The sequence below is a fragment of the Parasteatoda tepidariorum genome, chromosome 3 (assembly GCF_043381705.1).
Source record: "Parasteatoda tepidariorum isolate YZ-2023 chromosome 3, CAS_Ptep_4.0, whole genome shotgun sequence".
In the NCBI taxonomy this organism is placed as follows: domain Eukaryota; kingdom Metazoa; phylum Arthropoda; class Arachnida; order Araneae; family Theridiidae; genus Parasteatoda; species Parasteatoda tepidariorum.
Genome location: NC_092206.1, coordinates 15,657,437 through 15,683,873, shown reverse-complemented (window position 1 = coordinate 15,683,873; position 26,437 = coordinate 15,657,437). Strand labels below are relative to the sequence as shown.

Sequence of the window (26,437 nt, the reverse complement as noted above, 5' to 3'; positions counted from 1 at the left end):
CAATCAGTTCACTGCGGGACTCATAAACAAGAAGAAGCCAGGATAGCCTGACTAAAAGGCGTTGAGCCCATGTCCGAGAGGTCATAAGTTCGATCTCCATCTGTCGAACACTCCCCGTGTACGAAATGGTGATTGGTGCAAGCAAAATTTATCATGATCACAAATTCCTCAAAGTTTTCATTGCAAATCAATACCTCTGGGGGTACTAGATCGGTGATAGATAGTGCTCTAGTTCTGGTCAAAATCACGTTCTGCGGATAGATGGATGATCTGTCAATGTGTCCTTCCTGTGAAACGGAATGTATATTGTCTCCGGATCATCCTTAGGGATGTTTCCCAGACCGTAACCAATAGCGTATTGTGCAACTCTAGTGCAACGCAAATAACAAATTCATTGTGCGATACTGTGTGGTATTTAATTAACTTCACGCTAATAACATTCTAACTTAGGAGAGAGCTAGCTCGAGAAACTTCACTCGTCTTTAACACGCCAAATTGTTTTTAAACAATAAGCTGGCGCTGAGGTAATATTAAACTATTGGTATAGGCCACGTGTTTGTTTATCAGTGACCAGTTTAGAGTTGCAAGAACCCAATTTGCAATTAAGTAAAAGGCAAATAAAGCTAGAACATAGCACTTTAGTTGCAACTGATTGGCACAGGCATATTTTTAGAATAATCATTTATTACGTATCTACAAAAATATGTTGTAAATTAATTTGATGTTGTTGTTGTTGTTGTTCATTTACGTCGCACTAGAGCTGCACAATGGGCTATTGGCGACGGTCTGGGAAACATCCCTGAGGATGATCCGAAGACATGCCATCACAATTTTGATCATCTGCGGAGGGGATGGCACCCCCGCTTCGGTAGCCCGACGACCTGCACGCGAAGTCGAGCACTTTACGGTAGAACAGTTTAACGAGGACCAATACTGCACACCCTCGGTCCCTACGCAGACTGATCCAAGTGGTCACCCACTCGCACACTGACCGCAGCCAGTGATGCTTGACTTCGATGATCTGCTGGGAACCGAGTCTTAACGATCAGTTCACTGCGGGACTCATAAACAAGAAGAAGCCAGGATAGCCTGACTGAAAGGCGTTGAGCCCATGTCCGAGAGGTCGTAAGTTCGATCTCCATCTGTCGAACACTCCCCGTGTCCGAAATGGTGATTGGTGCAAGCAAAATTTATCATGATCACAAATTCCTCAATTTCATTGCAAATCAAAACCTCTGGGGGTAGTGGATCGGTGATAGATAGTGCTCTAGTTCTGGTCAAAATCACGTTCTACGGATAGATGGATGATCTGTCAATGTGTCCTTCCTGTGAAACGGAATGTATACTGTCTCCGGATCATCCTTAGGGATGTTTCTCAGACCGTAACCAATAATGTATTGTGCAACTCTAGTGCAACGCAAATAACAAATTCATTGTGCGATACTGTGTGGTATTTAATTAACTTCACGCTAATTACATTCTAACTTAGGAGAGAGCTAGCTCGAGAAACTTCACTCGTCTTTAACACGCCAAATTGTTTATAAACAATAAGCTGGCGCTGAGGTAATATTAAACTATAGGTATAGGTCACGTGTTTGTTTATCAGTGACCATCTTCTAGAGTTGCAAGAACCCAATTTGCAATTAAGTAAAAGGCAAATAAAGATAGAACATAGCACTTTAGTTGCAACTGATTGGCACAGGCATATTTTTAGAATATTAATTTATTACGTATCTACAAAAATATGTTGTAAATTAATTTGAATGCTTGAAAAGGACCCAACAATGATTAATCAAATTTTTAACCTGCTTTAACAAATCGAATTGATTTTTACTTAGCGTATTATTTGCCTGTTTACAATATTTTTAGTTTTGTTTAATAAAAATGACTCAGCCGTTACTTGTTTAGGGCATTTCTTAATTTTCTTTTCAATCTAAAGAAGTTTCTTGGCATACAAAAATTACCGACCGACGATGTGTTTAAATTTAATTTCATTATCTCTTAGTGCTGCCATCTACATAACTACAGGAAAAACAAACTAAGTTGCTTTTTTTCTACATCTTTGTCAAACCATTTATAATGAGTAAATAATTTTCGCAATGATTCTTTATAAATAATAATTTTGAAATGATATATATTTTAAAGATAAATTAAGATCTATTTCGAAAAACAACATTGACGTTACCCAGCAATTATCTTTAGAGCTGTTAATAATGATTTTGTTTAATTACTCAATGTGGAAACAAAGTTTCAAGTAAATGTGCAGAAGCTTGATTCGTATAATTAATTTCATTTTAAATCACATAGACGGTTCCACGCTTGGAATTTACACCATAATTTTGAAATATTTTAGGCATAATTTAATCTCGATAACATTTGTTCTAAAATTCTCCTATGCTCTTTCCTTTAAAAAGAAAAAGAAAAAAAGAGGAAAAAAGTGATAAATATAGCAGCTATTTTCAACAGAATCTTTGTTTACAAGTGACTATAGTTCCCTTTTTGTACATGTATGAAAGCCAAAGAAAATTAGTTCATAATACATCGAAAATGCTTTTAAATTAGTGCAATATAAATTTTAAGCTTTTCTTTTGAACTATCATTTTTTTAAAGAAAATAAAAAAGCAAAATATATTGATTTACTAAAAAAATTAGATAAATTAATTACGTAAATATGTTTTTTTTTTAATTTGAAAGAGAAAAAAAATAAAAATTTTCAAAATTATAAAATTATTTTCTATCAAGATCAAAAGTCATAAATCATTATTAAAAATTCAGAACACTTATAAAATAACTTATTATTGTCTATGAAACGTTATTTTGTTAAACGAAGGAGTATTTTAATAACAGCCTTACAACTAGAGAATTTATTTAAAAATAAAATAAAGTTACAGATGGAAAATGGGTTATATTTATTATGAGTTTTCGCCCGATATTGATAAGAATAATATTTACCTTTAAAATCGTTATGATGCTTTCATATGCAGCCAATCGATTGAAAGTAATCGAATTTTCAAAAAAAGTAGTAATATTTATAATACAGTAATATTTTGTCAAAAAGATGTATTCCTCATCTAGCTTAACAATAAAGTTGACTTAGGCTTTCTAAAAATAACATCCCAATACTATCTACAACAATATTCAATAAAAGCTAAAATTAATAAATTTACTTTCAGCTGTCATTAACTCTTAACTGTCCGAAAACAGTAATTAATGTTGTTAATCCTTGAACTTCTCAAGGCTGAAAAATATTTACTAACTCGTTAAGTTATTTATTAGAAGAACTATATATTTTGATTACAAATATAGCATTGACTTTCTATTTTCATGGTTAATTATGTACTCTAATATCTTATGCTGCTGCTGCCGTATATATTACATAAATAGGCACTATTATTATTTATTATTTTCAACTTAAATCATAAGCAATTGCTGGTTCTTTTTCAACGCTTACTTAAAAATGTATATTAAATCTAACTCAAAGTAAAGGTCTTCAAGCTTTTCGGCCCGAGGGCCGCATAAATAAATTCGAGATATTCTAAGGGCCACCCATATGCTAGTGGCAAAGAAATTAATTGAAAATAATGAAGTAACAGTTTGAATGTAGGTTACGTAATTTTAGTATTTTTAACATATGCATAACATGTATTTTTAACATTTTATTGAAAATTGAAATAAAATTAAAGAAGTCTCAATTCATTTTTAGCATTATTTTATTAAAAATTGAAATAAAATTCGAGAAGTCTCTAATCCCCTTTTAAGGTTTATTATTTTATTAAAAATTTAAATAAAATTAGAGAAGTCGGAATTCATTTTTTAACATTTAGTATTGTATCTAAAATTAAAATAAAATTAGAGAATTCTGAATTTCTTTTTCGTTTTGTTATTGTTTGAAGCAGCCAAATAGTATTATTATAATACATTAAACATCAACAGTAATACAGTGGGGAAAAATACATACTACAGTTGAAAAATAAATTAATATACTTGATAAAATAACACAAAAAAAATTTTAAAATTAAAAAAATTTCATTAAATTTTTTTTAAGCTTTGAATATTTGAAGCAATAATTGTCCGATTTATGATATCACATGAAAAATTCCATTAATAAAATTAATTTTAAAAAAATTTAATAATTAAATAAATAAAAAATTGATTTAATTAATTAAACATTATAAAAGGCGTATTATAGTACTTCTAACATACACATTTTGTTGGGGATTTCGTTAACGCAACATATAGAATAAAATAAAGAGTAGACGCAATTTGGAAAATATGGTCCCAACAGTTAGGTCAGGAATACGATCCAAAGTTTGGATCCCTTAATGTTAATTTTTTGCGTATTTTGCCATAAATCGAAAACGTTTTAAGCTAATTGAAAAATATTTGTACACAAATATAAAGTTCGTTTATCCGAAGACAATTCCATGCAAAAAATAATTTTTTAATTTTTATTTTTTATTATTTTAATTATTAAAAGTCGAAAAAATTTGGAATTGTAAATTGCACAAACATTTTACATCACTTTAAAAAACGTACTGTTATATTGCAAAATACAAAATTTGAATGAATTCGGTTTAATAGTGCCTGAGAAATCGAATTTTAAACTGTCATATATTTAAAATTCGATAGGATTTGGATCATCTTCAGACCACCGATCGGAATAAATTGCTAAATGTATTATTAACTATACGTTATCTATTTTTAAGAATACTAATTGCGGTTAAAGTTTAATAAAATAATTTTGCAAAACAATTTTGTTCAAATTGCGAAATTTAGGAAAAACATTAATTCGCGGAAATTCAGAATTCGGAAATTCTCTTCAACTCTATTTATAAATGATAATATTCGCTCCCTTTATACATGTATTATAAAGAGTTTCGGACTAAATTAAAATTTTTAAAATTTTCATTTTTCATATCAAAACTTCCATTCTTCATATGAAACAGATTTCAATTGAATTTCTCAAGCTCAAATAGAAAGTAATTTATGATATTAATAAGTCTGTAAATCGATTGTTCCTTATCCTCCGTGGTTGCGAAGAGATATCATTATTTATAATGATATCTCTTCATTAAAGAAATTCATTAATTTTTTTTGTTCATTGTTTATCAATAAGCACTCCAACTAAATAAAATGCTTTGAGAAATCATCAGTTTGGTGGTGATTTATTTACATAAAATTCAATGATAAAACTAATAATTTCTTTAATGTCCTATTTCAATTGCCGACACTGTTCATTATTTCTTTCGTGAAGAGCATACGACTTGCTTGGAATATTTCTCTTCCTTCTTTTTGTTTGCTTCAGAGTATATTTCGATCCACTAATACTCAAACTTCGATGATTATCATACCTGAAAAACAATTTAAAAATGTTTTTAAACAATGCAAAAACAACATTTCGTCACATAAATACAATTTTTAACTTTACATTAACAGCAGTAGTACGATAATACAGATCAGATTCACTCAGGGCCGGATTACCCATTAGTCCAGTCTAGGTCATGGCCTGGGGCCCCCATTAATTAGGGGCCCCCTTAAAATGGATTTTTTTTTAAAATAAATTTTAAAAAATTAAGAAAAACAATGATTTTTCAAATTTTTTCAAAATGTTATGATTATTTTTTAGTTCCAATTTAATAAAATAAAGTAAAATTTAATTCATTATTATTTATTTTTATTTTAAATATGCTTTCTTAAATGAAAAGATAAATAAAAAATAGTGCGAGGAGTCCCTCCGCGAGGAAGTAGTGAAACTTCGTAATGTGGAAATGAAAATAGAAAGGGATAGAAATTGATTTTTAGTGAAATCATACTGTTTCTTTAAGACGAACTTTATTAACATTGCTTACAATTCACAATTGATCGCATCTTTTAATTATCATTTTCGAGTGGAGAAATATCCGAATCTATAACATTTACAATGGGATTATGATAACTAAAGTGAGATACGAAATGGAGTTCTATTTTTTCAATATTTCTTGCAAAAACTGCATCAATGGTAGTTCCCCCTTTGGTTGTTGAATCATTCCTACCATTTATCATTTCCAATCCAAATTTGTCTTTAAGGAAGGTTAATAATGTTTCAGCTTCAGGTAACGAGAAATTCACATTAAAATCTCCTGCAAGGATCACAGGCCGCTCGTTGCCATGGTAGCGTTAAACGTTTAACGCAAACTTGTTGGAAGTCGCATTAGAAGTTTCACTTCAATAAATACTTTTATATTCGAATAAATAAAAAATATACGAGAAAAAAATTTAATCAAAGGGCCCCAAAAATTTGAATGGCCTAAGGCCCCGCGTACGATTAATTCGGCTCTGGATTCATTACAATAATACAGATTTTAATATTACGTGAACACCAATAATACCCTATTTCCTTACATTAATACACTTTTTAATATTAAATATACACCTGTAATATTAAATATACACCCTATTTCATTAAAATACAATTTTTAATACATGAACACCAATAGTACTGTATTTTATTACAATATAATTTTTTATGTTACATAAGCAGCAGTAGTACCTGCTTCATTACATTAACATAATTTTCACTCATTGTCACAATTTAATTACTTCAGAATGATTTTTAGTTAATTCATTGTTTGTTAATTAAAATAGTATTTCTTTCATATTTTTCTTAATATCGAGTATTAATAGTGCTATAAACTTACATCTAATGTGACATTTAAATTCAAAGTGTTTTAATATAATTCTTAAAAAAATAGTTAAAATTCAGACTTTCTTTAGGGACAACGGTAAAACACCAATACATTATGCTTTATTTTATTTTTTATTATTTATTCATTATTTTTTAATGGTTTCTTTAATTTCCATATGATGTAGTCTAACTGCAGATGAAAAAGTTAAACAAATTTGTGTAGTTTGTTTTGTGTGCAAGAATGTTTACTATAACCACTTAAATTTATTTAAATACCTATAAACAACGTATTTGGGTAAAAATTGAAATTTGTCCGCATTAACAATTAAAGATCATACTTACAGCGACAACTTTAAAACTAATTATTATTATTGTTAAAACATTGCACTCAGATTTCTATTAATGTCGCCAATATTCTATTAAAATTTGAAAATGATTGACTGAAAATTACACTTTTATGTCTTTTTGTTTCGAACAGTGTCTCCTTAAGTAACAAGCATCTTAAAATAAAATTTAATCCCCCTCCTAATCTACTTACTTTAACGCTATGTCAGGATGATCCATTTGTAAACACATTTGAAATGGACTAGAGCTGAACACTAGGTCAGTGTTGAAATTAACAATAGATTGACCAGAGAATTGAAAAGCTCCTTGAAGTGACGACAATCCTGAATCAACTGTCACTGATCCACGCATTAATAAAGCAGCACTGAAAATTAAAAATAAACCATTGTTATGTTATACTTTTGTTCCAAGTTGTAGTTGCATTGCATTATATTCAAAAATTGCATTTTATTTTTTAAATGAATTAAAATAGACAATGTATTCTATCTGAAATGTCCTAAGATTTGCCATACAATAAATTATAGTTCGTCTAAAGTAAGAACTCCCCTAGCCATTCATCTGGACAAGTGGTGGTGACTATGGTAACGAGGTATAACTATTTCAAGTAGGGGCATGGGGTCATAGTTTATCACAATTTTTTGCTTGGGTCCGCGAGAAAAAGGAAATCTTTTTCTTCTGTCTATTGTGTTAGCCCTAGAGTGAAGAGAAGCTACCCTCCCTGAAATGCGATATTCTTGTTTACATAGCAGCAGACAGCCTCAGACTTTGTGGTGGGGTGTTCTTACCGTAGACAAACTATACTGTTTGATTTTTCTTTCATGATCAGCAAATTAAGAATTTCAAAATTTTGTATGATTAAGAAAATTAAAATTGGGCATAAATGCTTTGGAAATGTAATTGCTTCATTTTCGTCCTTATAATTGTATACAAAAACGTTTAAAACAACGTATCGAAAAAGTAAGAAATATAGAGTTGAAGAAAGGAATATTGATTTGAATTCTTAATCAACTCATTGTGTAGAAACAGTTACGAATACCTTAATAAACGTTAATATAGCCAGTAAATTAAACAACAAACAAATATATTTTATGTAAATAGCTAGAAAATACATACTGAGTATTGTAACTCACCAATTTTTAATTTGTGACAGTATAGTTTATTTTTTCAACTTGCACTAATGCTCTCAATTCGTTAAATTATTTAAAAAATTAAATGCTTATATCTTTCATAATTTTTGTTAACTTTTTCTCCAAGAGTGCTATAAATGCTGCCAAAAAATACTTAAAATATCTGAAATGACTATAATATCACATTTATGACTTACGCGTTCGCAACTTGAGATTGAGAATTCTGACTCCACAACGAAATTTGCACAGATGCCGATNTATAATCTCAATTTTTATTATCAGTTAGAATATGTAATTCACATGCTGTTGTATGGAAATCTTAGCATTATTGCTTTACAAGTTTTTAATATAACTTTTAATTTAATAATAATCTTGAACTGAAAAGTTTTGTAATTTGTGAAAATTGACCTCTTTGAACTAAAAGTTTATGAAGTAACGGCAAAGGACAGAACCCCTAACGATCCTCAAGGAACCCTTGAAGGACTTGATCTCTACATTAATTGTTTCTTTTTAAATGATTTAACTGCATAAGTTTATATTTTCTTTTTGCGTTTTAAAGGTGTAATGAATCTCAAAAATAACACAGTAAAGTAGAATTTTTTTTACAATAAATGTACAATTTTTTTAACTTCTCTTCTTGGAGTAAAATAAACTAAAAAAAGCTTTTCTCAATAAAAAGTTTTTTTTAAAAAAAGTTTAATTGAAAAATATATATTTAAGTGCCGATCGGCCTGTGAAGGGGTTAGGGAACTGCCCTTGCATCAGAAAGGTTCTGGGTTCGAATCCCGGGCAAGGCATGGATGTTCTTTCCTTCTCTGTACTGTCTGTCCTTACTGTGGGAGCAACGTTGGCCCACCTAATATGGTGCCCCTGAAAGAGGCCAACAAAATGGCCCTGTAAATGCCTGAATTGACGAAAAATGTTAACACATGTGGGCATTGGAAGAAAAAATAATATTTTTTAAGCAATATCTATATGATTTTGATGAAATGTCGTAGAAATGGGGGGCCATTTATATAAATATATAATAATCAGCCCATGATCTAGCCTTACATTCAAAACGAAATTTTAAACTTCAAAACCACAAAACTTCTTTAATTGTTAAAAGTATTTTATATGCAAATTGAAATCTAAAACTTTTTTTCCCTCAGAAGTATATCAGATGAAAAAAATTAATATTCGTTATATACAAATACATAAAGCATAACACAATTTTAAAAATTTATCATTTCACTATTGAACAATGAATTCTGGTTCGTATATTGTCCGAGAAGAGCTAAGGACGAAAAAATTATTTGGTTGTTTTCATTGAAAAAGTTTACTACGAAGGCTATTATTCTTGATAATCCCTTTTGAGGAATTGAATTTTAAATTACAAGGTGCTGTTCTCAATCTTATTTATTATTGTTTTAAAATGAATTTACATTGTATTTTTATTTATGTTAAACTATTAGCAGGATGTTCTGTAATAACTGGATTTTAAATTACAAGTTGCTGTTCTCGATCTTATTTATTATTGTTTTAAAATGAATTTACATTGTATTTTTATTCATGTTAAACTATAAGCAGAGTGTTCTGTAATAACTGCCCTTAACACATATTTTTAGAATCCTCAACGAAAATGAAATGGAAAGCTATGCATGTCAGAATCCGCAAATTTATATTTTAGTGAGGAAATAATTCCTATCTAAAACCAAACACTATTGAGCACAATAAGGGCAAAGAGAAAGCCGCAAAGGCTCAGTAAAGGCACTGCAAGAATTGGGTTCTATCCTTATTAAAGGTTTATCCATTAAGTTCACGCTGACGAATATCAACTTGTCTGAGAAATTAAGATGGCAGATGTACATTATTGCCACCATCAGTCCATTAGTTTAAACAGTGTGGAGTTTCAACGTTTATGATCAGCTTCAACGTTATGGACCGCCAAGCCGACAAACTAGTTATTGCTGTAGTATATATTTTTTAACAGCAAAGAATTGAATCGTTAATCCGATTTATTTCTGGTTGAAGCTTAAAATAAATTTGTAGTGAAAAGCAAATATGATCCAGTACCAATGGGGCAAGGGGGCTTCTTGGCTTTAATAATGAGTGGTCATAGTTAAGAAGAGAAAAAAAATAAAGTTCTGAGACTCTAAATGTCCATAGTTTGTTTTATTTCTTTTTTTTTTTTTCAAAAGTTCCGATCTCACAGTGAAGTGATCATAAGACACGTTCCCAGTAGATTGCCAAAATCAAGTACTACTTGCAGCGGTCAGTAAGCCGGTGGGTGACCACATTAATCAGCCTACAAAGGGGTGCGTGCTACCGGTCCTTGTTAAAATGTTTATGCGTAAAATGCTCGACTTCATGCACAGGTCATCGAGATACTAAAAAAACGGGCGAGACATCCTCTCTACAGAAGATCAAAATTCTGATGGTATGTCTTCAGATCATCCTCAGGGAGGTTTCTCAGACCGTCACCAATATTCCATTGTGTAGTTCTAGAGCGACGTTAATTAAGTAGTAGTACTGCTAACATTAGAAGAAAACTCTAAAAGTATGTATTACGTGTGTTCATTGCAAAATTTCTCTGTATTCATTTTTAAAATACACTCTCTTTTTACAAACTAATCTCATTCTAATTATATAAAATCAAAGTAATTTTATGAAACCTGTAATGCCGGCGTAGGTGTGCTCGCGGTACCCGACCAAGCATGTCCCATCAGTTCTGATGTACCTGTAAAAAATATGTAAGGCCTAAGGGAGGATCCAAGAAGCGTTAGTTCCATTCCAGCGTGTAAAGTAGCTCCCTCTTCCTCTTCTCCACCAGCCAGAGATGCTAAACCTTCTCCAAACATCCCTACCTGTAAAATACAATTGAGAAAATGTTTACCATCAATTGATGTAGTTTTTCCTACTTAATTCAATGAATTTTCCCTACATGTTTAACAATGATATGGGAAAAGAATATTCAGAAATTTAATTTAAGGCCGTCTTTGAAACTTTGTTTCATTAATATGAATGCTGTCTGATTTCCTTGTTAATGTCATTAGTTCCTAAACATCTCCATAGAGCTTGGAAATTCATCTTAGGCTGATTTGCCCCCTTCAGCTACTGTTTTTTTTTCTGTTTTTTTATTCTTATTCACTCTTGGCTACTGGAATTTTCTAATCTTGTTTCTCACCTTTATTTGTCGTTGGCAGCTTTACAATTCACATATTAAATTACTTTGTTTCTTCTCACTCACTTCTGGTAAGTCTTTAAAAATTGGCGCCAATTTTTGAGCTCTTGAAATACGTCGACTGTTGTTTCCAAGCTGTTTATTTTTGAAGCGAATAAGGTTTTTCACTCATTCTTTTGCTTTAATAATTAAACAGAATATTTAACTTTTGATAAAAAACTTTTGACTTTTATTTAAAAACTTTTAAAACAGTGTTGAAGTGCTGTTTAATAAAATTTCACGATCAACTATCATGACTTCTTTTATATCTGTATTTCTGGTTTAAATTATGTTTTAAATTATTTTTAAAATACTTTATTATTCAATTTAGGAAATTATAAGCAACAATTTTAAAGTTCTTGATGAATTTCTTAAAATGAAATAAATTCATTGGCGATTTTTAAAATATTTAAAAGAGGAACTTTCGAATTTTAAATTAAAAAGGATAAATTATAAAGGATTTTAAAACTCTTTTGATATTACTTTTAAAACTAAATTTATAATTAACTGTGAGTAATATTATTCATGTACTAGTTAGAAAAAAAATGTTTTTTTTCATTAATCTTACTATAGTTTTACACAATATTAAATAATGAGTAACAATAATTAAAAATATTGCTGTAAATTGGTTTAATGAACAACAGTAAATTTGAACAAAATCACGAATGAAATAAGAAAAAACGCATTCTCTTTTTTGTCATGGTCTACCAGTATTATAATCTGCTACAAATCTGTCACTTCGGAAAGTTAATCTTAAACGTTTTCATGCACTGAGGGGAAACATAAATCGACTATGTCAACCTTCCTCTATCAAAAGGTACCTCGTGATAGAATCGTGAAGTTAACATGTCTTATATAATAGTGATTTGGTATTTAATATTTATAGTGGTAGTTACATCACAGCACCTTACCTGTTGAAAAATTAGACATTCTTAGTGGTTTGAAATTAGTGTAAACCTGTAACGTTTGAATATTAAAAAGTTAAGCACTATGATTAGTCACTTTAAGCTGTCGGAAATTTGTTTCGACTTAAAATATTTAACTTACTAACAAAATATCAGACATTTTGAGGTCTGCAAAATATGTATGACCGTTTAACTTTTGTTTTTTGCTAAAATATTAGACAAGTCTGGTTCTTCAAAACTTACAGTTAAAAGATTAGACACCTCAGGTGCTTCGAAGTTAACATTAAACACACTTCGTTTTAAAAGATTGCCTTCTAACATTTCCATCTGTATGCCATAAGATATGTTCATATCTCCAGAATCTGCAACAAAAAATTTCTCAAATCATTCAAAAATATTTCTCAATCCCCACCATCAAAAAGTAAAAACATGCTTTTTAAACTAACTTATTATTCTTAGTAAAGAATTTGAAAGCTAAGTATTTTCATATTTGTTATAAGAAATCAATATATTAGGATATAATACAAAAAAATTCGATTTTTTTTTTCAAATCAGCATTAAAAGCATTAAGTTTTTTCAACCAAACTTATTAATATAAATAACAAGAAAACATTCAAAAAATTAATTACATTTATAACTACACTGTTACGTACCATTATATTATTTTACAGAAACATTAAAATTGAAATATAATTATTGGTGAAAAACTAAACTTCCAGATTAAAAAATCTTTCTGAAGTCCCAGCATCAAAATGTAAAAACATGCTTTTTAACCTAACTTATTATTCTTAATAACGAATTTAGCAATTAAAAACTTTTATATTCTTTATACGAAATGAATAAATAAGGATATAATTGTTGACTTGAAAAATAAAGTTACTAACCAGAAATTTTCTGCTATAAAAAATTTCAAGTGTCAAAAAATATATTTCTTCAGATCAGCATTAAAAGCATTAAGTTTTAACAAAGCTTATTAATTTTAATAATAACAAGATAGCATTCAAAAAATTTATTACATTTATAACTGCATTGTTACTTACTATTATATTAATTTACAAAATCAGTAAATTTCAAAATTGGAAAAAAATCTATGAAACTTACGAATCATAGATTTTTCTACTACAAAAAATTTTAAATATTAAAAAGTATTTCTGAAGCCCAGCATCAAAAGTAAAAACGCATTTTATAACCAAACTTATTAATATGAATTACAAACAGGATTTAAAAAAAATAAAAAAATAATAATAACTACATTGTTACGTACTCTAATGTTCCTTATATGAAATCAATAAATAAAAAGACATAATTTTTAGTGGGTAAAAAATGAACTTACTAATCAGAGGTTTCTTAAAAAGTGAAGACGAGCCTTTTTGCGAAGTGGAGTAATAGAAGGATATGTACTTTTCAGGTAATAACTTGAAAATTCTGGACCTAATTAAAAATAATGAGATACATAAGTGGAAATTCTCCTAAAATAATTAAAGAAGGCTCTCATGAATCAAAAAATTAAAGTAAATTTTTTATTTTTCAAAAATAATATCGCAGGAAGTAGAAGCTAATTATGGATCGTACAGTTATCTCAGATTAGCTTTATTATTAATAATTAAAATATAGGATCATTAAACGGTTTAAATTTTTGATATACATCGCATGAAAAACTAATTTCTTAGATATTTCTTTGAAAGTTTATTTTTGATCAAAAATATACTAATAAATTCGCATTTACAACACAAAAGAGAACATAAATGTATTTTAAGTAATTATATTACCGTTAATAATAAACATAAAATAGAAATTAAGATTTTTCTTGAGCATATTCTATTATTAAAATTATAAATAATAAGTAATATAAGTAAATAGTTAATTTCTCCTAAACTGATAATTTCTCCTAAACTCTTATTTATTATGTCTAATTAGTTTTGAGGGGAGATTATATAACTAACATAAATAAACTACTTAATATTCAAGAAAAATTTATTAAATTTCTACTGAATAAAAATGAACGAATTAACTCTAACCATGACTAGTTGCTGAATTTATTACCAAATCCGTCATTCAGTTTTTTAAAAACTATGTCTATATCTATCCAAAACCGAAACACTTGACTAAAAAAGACACGATTAGCCAGATTTCACACCCAAGCTTAACATATATATTTTTCCTCAAAATTTTCAGTATTTATCGCCAAAATGACAGGAATGAAGCAATTTTTCAGCCAGTTTTCTCACTTTTACGGGTAAGCTATGCCCTGCCTAAAATATTAAATAATTATAGATTTAGTACTTTTTGCAAAATTTTCATAGCATCCCAAATTTTTCGACTTTTTTAAATGAAGAAGATGTAATTTATTCTTCAGATATAATTTATTTTCATTAATTTCCAGTCAATTTCACGAAATTCGGCATAATTTTCTATCTTACTTTTGAAAAACTTAAAACGTTTATATTCCTAAACGTTTGACTACAAAACTCTGAAACCGTTAAAAAAAACTCTGGTAAAAATAGAAAATATGATATTTATTTCCAGCCATTTAGTCTAATTCAGAATTAAACATTGCTGCAAGATGTTTTAGAATGTGTTGAACCATATTATCATTCAAATTTTTTACAATCCTAATATGATTCTAATTTGATCCATACTACATAACCACACTTCTTAAACTTCGCTACACGATTCTGGAGTACAACCCAAACTGAAACTCAGTTCATTTAAACACCTTATTAAGATTGTAGAAAACTTGCACCATATCATAGTTCAAGATAATTCTACTAATATTCAACTATATTATTGCTGAACCAATTTTTCTGAAAGTGTACAAGGGCCGGTGAATACAAAATGTAAATTTACTTGAATTCGTTGTCTTCATCAGCTTTTTTGAAGATCTTAGCAGCAAGAAATGTTGCAAATTCTGGATCACTTTGATCAGATAGTGCGCTTAGTATTCCTTTCAGAACTTCTGTTTTAGGCTTAAGATCGAACAGAATTTCAGCTGCGATCGATCGCGTCGAACGATCTTGCTTATTTCCTACTTGAAGAAATACGTTTAGAAGCTTTTTTTCTGATTCAGATGATTTCAAATGAATCTATAAAAAAAAATTCGATTTAGAACAATAAAACCACAAAAGCATTGCAAAGATAAATATTCTTTATCGTCACAAGCAATTGATATTAACATTAACTTAATATAAGCAACAAATTTTTTTTAAGAAAATTAATTGCCAAAATATCATTAATAAGTCAATTGCCAATTTATATACAATTTATTTTAATTTAGATTGATTATTTCTGTTTTTGCTCTGTTAGGAATTTTGCATAATGCTCCATAATATTTAATATTTTGAAACTATACTATATTACTAAACTGAACCAATTCAAGTTTCAAGAGTAACACATTTTTAAGGTTGTAAATTTGATTAGGTTCAAGATAAGGAAGAGTCAAGACTACCAACTACTGTTTTTTGCAAAATATTTCATAGCACGGATGACATTTAAAAATTGCAGCTTTCAGAATGTTTTTTAATTTTGTTGACATTTTAAAAAACGAAATGAGTTCTATGAAATGCTTGAAATATAGTGAAAATATTTATTGAAAATGCTTTAAATTTGAACCGCTTATAATTTTAAATGAAAAAACATGTGGTTCTTCTATCTTGTCACTATTCTCATTTTTTTAATTCACCAAATCTATTTTCTCCAAAATGTGCCTGGAATCGTAATGGCTCAGGGGACAGAGCTCTCCTCCCAATGAGGTGAACCAGGTTCAAATCCCAACAATGGCTGGTTGATGCGAATTCCATACCCGGCTCACACTGACTACAGTGCTGATATAAAATGTCCTCAGGGGTAGACGGATCGTGGGTTAGAATCCCCTTGCCGTTTGGCCAACAATGGGAAGCTTTCGTGGTTTTCCTCTCCATGTAACGCAAATACGGGTAATTTCCATCAAAAAGTCCTCCATGAAGACAAATATCTCCCTACACTTAATCCTGGAGTTCTCTTGTTTTCTGGATTGAGTTCAAACGTTGAGTTGAACTTTGGTAGCCATAAACCCAAAATTGAGTCGGCTGTTCAACTAGAGTTATAAAAAAAATGTGCCTTAAAAGAAGCAACCAACCGGAATATTCTTGGTTATCTAAATGACCGGTTCTGGTCTATTTTAATATTTAAATATGAAAAAAAACACTTCTTGATTCAGTGATCATTATTGAGGAGATAAAATAATTTCAATCATCTTGTGCATATTTACTTCAAACATGGTTGGTCAAAGTGTACAGGTGTTCATTTATTTATTTTCATTTTACCAATAATGTGTGTCTCATAACGTGCATCTTTTAACAAAGTTTTTAAAAACAAATAACTATAGTCATTCAGGAAACCTTGTATATAATACTAGGTTTGAAGCAAACAAGCTATTATTTATTAAGTGAAGAATTCAGCAAGAATTCTCACCTGTTCAGGATCATTAATGCTCCTAATTGTTAAGACAGCTTCTAATGCAGGTTTTCCTCCCTTCTGCGCGTAATCTAACAATAACGGAATAGATCGAACAAAACCTGCATTTCTGAGTCCTCTGAGAGCAGTTATGATGCAACTTTGGTCCTTGCATTCACCCAAATTCTTCTCCAGATAAGTTCTATAGTCTTCCAAAACCTGCAATTTTAAAAATAAAACATTAATCAATATTTTCGGGAGAACACAGATCTTTCCTTATCAACTTAAGTCGTAACCTAAAAACTAGATTTTCCAAAAATGATCCACGAGTTGAAAAATAAATAAAGGAAACACAGAAGATAAAAAAAATACTTTATTTTCTGCGTTTTGTTTAGAAAGCCAGAGATTTATTCTCACTAAAATGTTTTATGCTGAATGTCAGATTATTCCAACTGAGATATTTGCTCAGGTGTCGCTTCAGTTCGTGGTTATTTTGAATCATTTGTTTTATAACTATTCTCAGTTAGTAGCGCCTTCTGTTGATGAATTTTGTCACTAATTTTGAACTTTGGTTTAGAGTAACTCATTTTATGCTCTAGCGGTGTGAACCATTTATTTCTGTCGCCTGACTTATTTCTTTAAATGATTTTTCAAACCACCATTTATATTTGGGACAACCGCTGTGACAATAAAAATTAATATGAAAAGCATAAAATTTATATATTATATCAAGGGACAAATTTTTGGTTGCACTTATACAAATACTTGATCTTGTCTAAATCGGGTATGGAGATTTCAAATCTGAAATTACTTTTGTTCCAAAAGCTACGGATGTTTTTTCAAAATGAGATTTTTTTCCGTCTATTTCTTGTAGAAATTTACAGGTTTAAAAACGTTATATTTAGAAAGGAGTCATGCAATTGCTGCGACAAACTTCTATAGGAGTTATGGCATATCATCAGGATTAAAATTGCATGGGAACCCAGGCCGGAAAATGTCGTCATACGCAACTCAGGTCGTTTTCTTATTATGATCTGTTCAAAAGCACATGAAGAAACAGTTCATAATTGAGGAGAGCCCTTAGCGGTGTATGACGACGTTTCCGTTTCGGGTTTCTATGCAATTTTAATTCCGACAAGGTGTCCTAACCCCTCTAAAAGTTCATCGCGACATTATTCGTCCCCCCTGTTATATATTAGCGCTATTGCTTGTACATTTCGGCAAAAACAGACAAAGAATATCACTTTAAAAAAATTAACTTTGAGATCGAAACCAATTGTAGATTTGAAATCAGTGATACAAAAACATTTAAGATCTGTTAAAAAATCTCATGCAGCAGAAAACAAAAATAATTATTCCCTAGTGTTATTTATATAACAGTTGCAGTTATTTGAATTGGTGTGGTTTGGCTAAAATAGAATGCATGACGTTACATTCAATAAATTAATGCAATGCTATCAACAAATGCAATATACCTGATTATTTGCTATGTCATAACGCATCCCATATGTCTTCAAAACTGCTCCTAATGTTGTAATTAACGTGGCACGGATTTTTTCATCACGTTTTTTGCTCTCTAGGAAGTTCTGAAAAAATTTAAAATATTTTAGTTGTTTGAAATGGCAATGTAAAATTTTGAAAAAATTATATAATAATGTTGAAAAAAATGATAACTTAGGCATATTTAGTCACAATTAGGAGTGAATATAGTAGAAAAGTTTATAATCATTAGTTCACAATATCATTACATTTTTGTTTTTGTTTCAAATACTATCATATACTTTCTGTAGATAGTATGCTTTGAATTATACTATTTACAGACATATCTGTTTTAGCGAATTATGTTAACATTTTCCATTAGAAAAAATGTCGCAAGTAAAAAAAAAATTTAAAAAGCACAGACTCAGAAAATATATTAGAACCATAAATTCCAGAATTAAATTAGAAGTTCTTATTAGATCCAAAGTTTAGTTATGCATAGTTATATAATAAAAATTTTAATTAATTTAACCTGTACTCCACAACGTTAGGCTTATTAAAAGTCTTATAATACAGAGCTTAGTTTTCTAATTTACTGAAAGCTAGTTGAATCTTAAACTAACTTAATTAGTTTTAAAGTTTATATTTTACTAGCATAACTAGTTATTTCATGCTGTAATCATATAATGTACACATAAACATTCCAGATATATGAATATTTTAATAGCTCACTAAACATTAGTGAATTTAATAATTCCCCACTTCATTAAACTTTTATAAATTAAAAGAGTGACAAATATATATTATACACTAGATTAGTTCATAATATAATTTATGGGGATATAATTATTATACCTATACTCTATGTCAACCTTTTTTTTCTTTTTTTGGTTAATGGCGGGCACTTGGGTCTATTTCCCATTGACCACAGAAATGCCAGAACTGCTACTCTCTTCTCGTTACCCAGTGAGCACCTATGGCCAAGCCACGGCGGTTGAGCAGCGTCGCCCACGTCACACAACCACAAACCTGTTTATAGGGCGGGTCACATTCACGCAATCACACAGAAGAAAGGGTATAGAACAGAGAGAGAGAGAAAGAAACATCCATGCCCTGAGCGGGATTCGAACCTGCAACCATCGGCTCCGCAGTCAGGCACGCTAACCACTCGGCCACCTGGTCGGCATATGTCAACCTTGATCTATCAAAAGGTGCCTCTACATAGAATTAACATGTCTTATATACTATTGAATTGGTATTTAATAATCTTAGTGGTAGTAAAGCCACATTACTCTCCCACCAGAATTTTATCTGTGATAGATTTCGATGAACGAATATAAGTTTATTAAGGCTGTTTATTTTTTTTCTGATTTAGTTAATATTTTCGCTCTTAATTATTCGTTATTGGCCGGGAGAATTGTATTTACTTCAACGGATTTTATTGATTTATTTCATTTTTTTGAGCGCCATTTGGTCAACCTTCATTTTTTAAAAGGTACGTCTGGATAGAATCAAGTTAATATGCTTTATATACTAGGAAATTGGTATGTAATAATCTCAGTGTTCGTTACGCCACAATTAATTCACGATATACTACTAAATTCCAGATTCCACATCAACTGGATGATTTTAGCAAATTTTCAGAGGTAATGAGTGATTGTAGAAATCTGATTGTTTCAGACTTACCTTAATTTCTTCCATGATATACTCTTTTGGTCTTGGAATAATAGATAAACTGATCAAGAAACGTTCCAGCATTTCATCATAGTCCGTCACATCTTTATAGTATTCAAAAGTGGCCTTAACTGAATCTTCATTAGAACTAGCAGCAATAAGATCTAAAATTTGGCCTCTATATTCAAAAAGTACCACCATTTTAATTTTTTTTTAAATATTAAACAAGTATATCAACCTAAAAAATATATAATATTGTTTATTTCACACTTTTGGGTTTTAGACTAAATCTTATCGAGATATATCTAAGCATATATTAAAGAGTCATTTAATAAATTTTACTTAGACTAGATATTTATTGCTTTAGATAAATGCTCTAAAGTGTACCAATAAATGATATATCATCATCAGCATTGGCACGACAGCCGTTTGAGAGCCTGGGCCTTCCTCAGAAGCTTTTCCCATTCTGTCCTTCTCCCAGCAATTAATTTCCAGTTCTTTACTTTTAGGATGGCAAAATACTCATCCACACAATCTTTCCATCTCTTTTTGGACCTTCCTCTTGGTCTTTTATTGGAGGGGGCTATCATCACTATTAAAGATCTTAAGTATTTCAAAAATATATCTTTTTCTCCAGTTGTTGTTATCGAGGATAGCTCCAAAGGTGGTTCGTAGGACTTTCCTTTCGAAGGTTGCTAATAACTCCTCTTCCCTTTTTGTTCAAGAATAAATGATATACTTATATTATACATATTAATAAAGTAATAAATTTTCTCCCAGAATGCTATTTATTGGATATTTTTACCTCATTTTCAGACACATTTTGCGTAATCAGTTTCTATATATTTTGTGAACTATTTTTTATTTTTAGTGGTATTAATACTTATAGGATTAATAAAAAAAAGATTAACTAACAAATATTTCATATAATTTTAAAATTTGATAAACATTGACTGAAACAATCAGCAACAAAATACCATTATATAAAAAATATACCTTGCAACTTTAGCTAAGTCTAACTGAGAAAAATGGACGGAACACTAAATTTTGAACTAACGAAACAAAATAATGTAATTTCAAAAGGATTGCTCTTGAGCAAAAAAAAAAAAATATTTTCAAAATAGTAGACCATTCAAAATTTGCTAATGCACCGATTCTTTGTTCTATTGTTTCTCTTATTAAAATGCGATTCATAACTCTCGGATTCTTTTATTCACTACGATGCAGATTCCTGATTCACTGTCTTCCTTCCATCCTTTATTCACTCGCTATGTCAGGAATCATCCATTGAAACTGTTAGTGATACGTTATTCATTAAAATTATATAGTTCCCTTCACTTAAATCTATCTTTTTGCTCCAAACTAAAATAGCAGGTTTGTGAACCTTGAAAAATAAACTGACTTGTAAATTCGTAAGGTATGCAATTAGTTCAAATCGAAACCATATAAATTCAAAAAACATGAATTTTTTCAACCAATATCGCATTGCGATTAATAGCAATTGAGGATTAATACCAGGCAAGAATTTTATTTCATGAAATCTACTGTATAAAATTACGGTATAAAGTGCCGGCACTTTCCCCGCAAAATATTATACCGTAATTTTACAGTAATGTTTATTTAACTAGAGTTATTTAGTTATTTTACGGTAACTGTTACTGTAAAATTTATGATATATCAGATTTTTTGTGTATATATGATATACCGGATTCTACGGTAAAAAGTACTGGCACCCTGAGTGTCAATTTTTATAGTAATTTCATCCAGAATTTTTTACATTACAGTTCCTTGGAGATATTTTTTAAATGATTTGCATCAACAATTTGTAAACGAAGTTACCAGAATCATTAAGGAACGTTACTTACTGTATAGGTTTGAATTTCTTGTTTTGCAAAATTTTGATAATGTCATCCTTAGAAGCTGAACGGAAAGACGGTAATAGCTTGTAAAATGCTAAGGCCGATTTAAGCTTAGCTAAATTCGCTTGTTTGAGGCCTTCTTGGTACTTCTTTACGTTATCTGCAAGCTACAGAGACAAAGAAGTGATTATTTAACAACTTTNGCCCCCCTAGAACGGACTTGGCTTAATACTTTCTTGGCATAATATAGCTATTTTCTCTTGGCACTTACCTGATAAAGAGGTAGGGGAAAAACTTTTTGTCGAAGTCTACAAGACTCTTCATGGCCTTTTTTTCAAACTTAAGCAGTGACTGGACTCCGTTATGATTTCCAAACAAAAATAACAGCACAGTGGAGCAAAGAAAATGCTTCCAGAGCCGTGGTATGGAGCAGCAACAGGTTGTCACAGGAAATCAACCAGCCTTTTCACTGTGATTTTTCGGAGCAGAAATAATATCTGTGACATTTGAAACAACGAGAGTAGCTGCAAAATTTGTTACAGTGAAATTTCTCACTGTGAAAGTGCTAGATAAATTTATCACAGCGAAAATAGCAGTGAAATTTGTCACAGTGATTAGTAGAGTTTTTTTTCAGTGTTTCAACCATTTGGTTTGAAGTAGGTTGTCACAGTGACTAATAACTAAAGCCCGGAATTTCAGGCAATAAAAAATGCAAAAATAGGCAGGCAAAAAGGCATTTAAAAAGCTTGAAATAGGCACTTAAAAAAGGCACTTAAAAGTGGAGCAAAATGGTAGTTGGTAATGCCTAAAAGCCCATATAGGTATCCAAGGTATAAAAAAAGTTGCTAGAATTCATTTCACTCGACTGTCGTAGCAATAGTACAAAAGAAGTGGACATAATTGCACACAAAAAAACTTAACTGCGTAGGTGCGAAATAAAAATTGAAAACTCGTACTTACAATAATATTGTATGCAGATTTATTCTGATGATTGGTTGTTGTTGCACATCACAACTAGATGCTTTTTCAAATTTTCGAAAGAGAAATTTTGTCTCCTGTCAGTCAATATTGTTTTAAACAAAGAGAAGGATCTTTATACTTCGACAAAAGTTATGGGCGCGTACCTAAAACAACTTGCCATGGTAGATCGAATCACCAGAAAGTACTTTTGCTATGTCCTTGATGCATTCAAAGTCTGTATTTGCAGAGATGACGTTTTCACATTTCTTCCTTATTATGTCACCAGATGGTCCAGGCACAGACATTAGTTCTTCAATAGTATTGTCGAAAATCTTTAGTGACTCGGACAAAGGCATATTTCTTTTTTCCATGTGTTCAATAGCTCCAGGGAGCTTCCCGAAATAAGTTGAAATAAAAGTCAGTTCATTTTTAATTTTAGAACTGCTAAGCAGGTTTTTACTTTTTCTTATGGATATTGCCTCTTCATCCGAAAAGCTGGTAAGGACTCGAGTAACTTCCTCAAAATTTGTGCAGTAGTATGAGACTGCTGAAATCCATGTTCCCCATCTCGTAAGGATAGGTTTAGGAGGTAATTGAATGTCTGGTGCAATTTCTTTGAACTCTTGAAGGGGCTTTCACAAATANCTGATCAAGAAACGTTCCAGCATTTCATCATAGTCCGTCACATCTTTATTGTATTCAAAAGTGGCCTTAACTGAATCTTCATTAGAACTAGCAGCAATAAGATCTAAAATTTGGCCTCTATATTCAAAAAGTACCACCATTTTAAATTTTTTTAAATATTAAACAAGTATATCAACCTAAAAAATATATAATATTGTTTATTTCACACTTTTGGGTTTTAGACTGAATCTTATCGAGATATATCTAAACATATATTAAAGAGACATTTAATAAATTTTATTTAGACTAAATATTTATTGCTTTAGGTAAATGCTCTAAAGTGTACCAATAAATGATATATATTATACATATTAATAAAGGAATAAATTTTCACCCTGAATGCTATTTATTGGATATTTTCACCTCATTTTCAGACACATTTTGCTTTATGAGATTCTATGTATTTTTTTAACTAATTTTTATTTTTAGTGATATATAAGATTAATAATGACTTATAAGATTAATAAATAAAAGATTAACTAACAAATATTTTACATAATTTAAAAATTTGATAAACATCGACTTTTGTCGGAACTGAAACAATCAACAACAAAATACCATTAAATAAAAATATATGAAAAACATGCCTTGCAGCTTTAGCTAAGTCTAAATGAAAAAAATTGATGGAACACTAAATTATGAACTAACGAAACAAAATAATGTAATTTTGAAAGGATTGCTCTTGGGCAAAAAAAATTTGCAAAGTAGTAGAGCATACATAATTTGCTAATTCCCCGATTCTTCGATCTATTGTTTCTCTTATTTATTAAAACACCGATTCATAACTAACGGATTCTGTTATTCATTAAAATGCAGATTCCTGATTCACTCTCTTCCTTCCATCTTTTATTCACTCGCTATGTCAGGAATCATCCGTTGAAATTGTTTCCATAGTGATACGTTATTCATAAAAATTACATGATTCACTTCACTTAAATCTCTATCTTTTTGCTCCAAACGAAAATAACAGGTTTGTGAACCTTAAAAAATAAACTGACTTATAAAGGAGTAAGGTATGCAATTAGTTCAAATCGAAACCATGTAAATTCAAAAAACATTAATTTTTTCAACCAATATCGCATTGCGATTAATAGCAATTAAGGATTAATAACAGGCAAGAATTTTATTTCATGAAATCTACTGTATAAAATTACGGTATTAAGTGCCGGCACTTTTACGGCTCACCGTAAAATATTATACCGTAATTTTACAGTTATGTTTATTTAACTAGAGTTATTCAGTTATTTAACGGTAACTGTTACTATAAAATTTATGATTTATCATATTTTTCGTAAAAGGATTTTACGGTAAAAAGTTCTGGCACCCTGAGTGTCAATTTTTATCGCAATTTCATCAAGAACTTCTTACAGTGTAGTTCCTTGGAGATATTTTTTAAATGATTTGCATCAACAATTTGTAAACGAAGTTACCAGAATCATTAAGGAACGTTACTTACTGTATAGGTTTGAATTTCTTGTTTTGCAAAATTTTGATAATGTCATCCTTAGAAGCTGAACGGAAAGACGGTAATAGCTTGTAAAATGCTAAGGCCGATTTAAGCTTAGCTAAATTCGCTTGTTTGAGGCCTTCTTGGTACTTCTTTACGTTATCTGCAAGCTACAGAGACAAAGAAGTGATTATTTAACAACTTTTTACCTGAAGGTTTCATTTTATAAAAATTATTTTAAAATAGGAAATATTTTTTACTTACATTATTTTTGGAGTTTTGCTCTTGATTTGGAAGTAAAGCTTCAATAACATCTTCTACTAAATTACCTAAAACAATAATAAAATCATGCACTTTCATTCAAAGTTTACTTTAAACTCTTAAAATGACCTTATTAATAATTACTTCATTACACGTAATAATATGACAATATTGAGAATTATTTTTTTAAATTTCTTTCGTATGAGTGCTGTAGTTTTATTTACGTCGCACTTGAGCTGCACAATGGGCTATTGGCGACGGTCTGGGAAACCTCCCTAAGGATGATCCGAAGACATGCCATCACAATTTTGATCTTCTGCAGAGGGGATAACACCCCCGCTTCGGTAGCCCGAGGATCTGCGCGCGAAGTCGAGCACTTTACGGTAGAACAGTTTAACAAGGACCAATAATCGTATGAGTGAAAAGCCAAGATAAAGTCTTCAAATTAAGTTTCAAAAAGCCAAAAAAAAGCTAAAAATTCAAAGACAATAAAAAAAGTTAACACTTATAAGCCTTGAACATGTTAGTAGGCTAGTTATTGTAATAACTTTTTTTTTAAAAAAAATAGCTTTTCAAAAGTTTAAAATTGAAATAAGCTAATGGGAGTGATTGCCTGTCATATAGCACTTGTGAGGAGGGGTAGTTAAAAACTTATACAAGTGTATTTCAATGCTTATTTTCCTTCTTTTTTATAAAAAAATTCTGTTTAGCAGACTTTGTAATACGTCCCCTCTCCTTTAACAAGTTTTGTTTAAAAAAAAAAACAATTTGTAATCTTCACTCCTAGGCTAATATTGATAAGAAAGTGTTCGTAAATATTTAACCAAATAGCTTCGTTTACAAAAGTTTACGTGAAAAGATCAGAAATATTCTTGAAAACTTGTTTGACCTTAGTTTAAAAGTTTCAGTTCTGCTAATTTAGTTAGATAATTTTCTTTTTTTTACAAATACAGAATTAATAGGAAAATAGAAATTGTCTTGTAATAATTTAATTTTAGAAAAACAATTATAAATTTTGTTAATTTACTTATTGTAAATAAAACTCAAAGCGTTTTAAACCGTTACTTTGGTTGTATTACAGCAATCATGTGCTTAATTTATAGTATTTTTTTTCCTTTACATCCTAGTTTGACAGTAAAAAATAAAGCAAATTTTGCAACAGCTAGTGTGTAATGGAGGTTAAGGCTACAGAGTTTCTAGACCAACGACTTGATGATGGAAATGTAGGCAACATTGCGCACCTTCCTCATTTATTTCCCATGCAGGCTGGTATCCATCAATTTGAAACTAGAAGGCATTTATGCTATTGGGATGTAACTTCAATTCTTCACAATTATAACTCAGTGCTTTAAGCACGGTGATATAGCAGGCTCCATGCGAAGGTACATAATGTTTTCAT

The 26,437-nt window shown here is 30.1% G+C and overlaps 2 protein-coding genes across 2 annotated transcripts in view; both read right to left on the bottom strand.

The window, feature by feature from the left end:
- Nucleotides 1–3,283, bottom strand: part of LOC107436458 (proton-coupled folate transporter) — a 108,643-nt gene extending 105,360 nt beyond the window's left edge. The window contains exon 1 of the mRNA XM_071178358.1: nt 2,953–3,283. The gene's annotated coding sequence lies outside the window, so the exon portion shown is untranslated. The remainder of the gene's footprint in view (nt 1–2,952) is intronic.
- Nucleotides 3,284–5,149: 1,866 nt separating this feature from the next.
- Nucleotides 5,150–26,437, bottom strand: part of LOC107436460 (microsomal triacylglycerol transfer protein) — a 38,716-nt gene continuing 17,428 nt past the window's right edge. Inside the window, exons 7-18 of the mRNA XM_071179076.1 lie at nt 25,042–25,106; nt 24,787–24,947; nt 19,840–20,005; nt 18,150–18,260; nt 16,693–16,893; nt 15,091–15,326; nt 13,577–13,674; nt 12,487–12,605; nt 10,787–10,982; nt 8,334–8,400; nt 7,203–7,373; nt 5,150–5,351 (exon numbers count right to left, since the gene is read on the bottom strand). Coding sequence (XP_071035177.1) covers nt 5,213–5,351; nt 7,203–7,373; nt 8,334–8,400; nt 10,787–10,982; nt 12,487–12,605; nt 13,577–13,674; nt 15,091–15,326; nt 16,693–16,893; nt 18,150–18,260; nt 19,840–20,005; nt 24,787–24,947; nt 25,042–25,106 — 1,730 coding nt within the window. The 3' untranslated portion in view covers nt 5,150–5,212. The remainder of the gene's footprint in view (nt 5,352–7,202; nt 7,374–8,333; nt 8,401–10,786; nt 10,983–12,486; nt 12,606–13,576; nt 13,675–15,090; nt 15,327–16,692; nt 16,894–18,149; nt 18,261–19,839; nt 20,006–24,786; nt 24,948–25,041; nt 25,107–26,437) is intronic.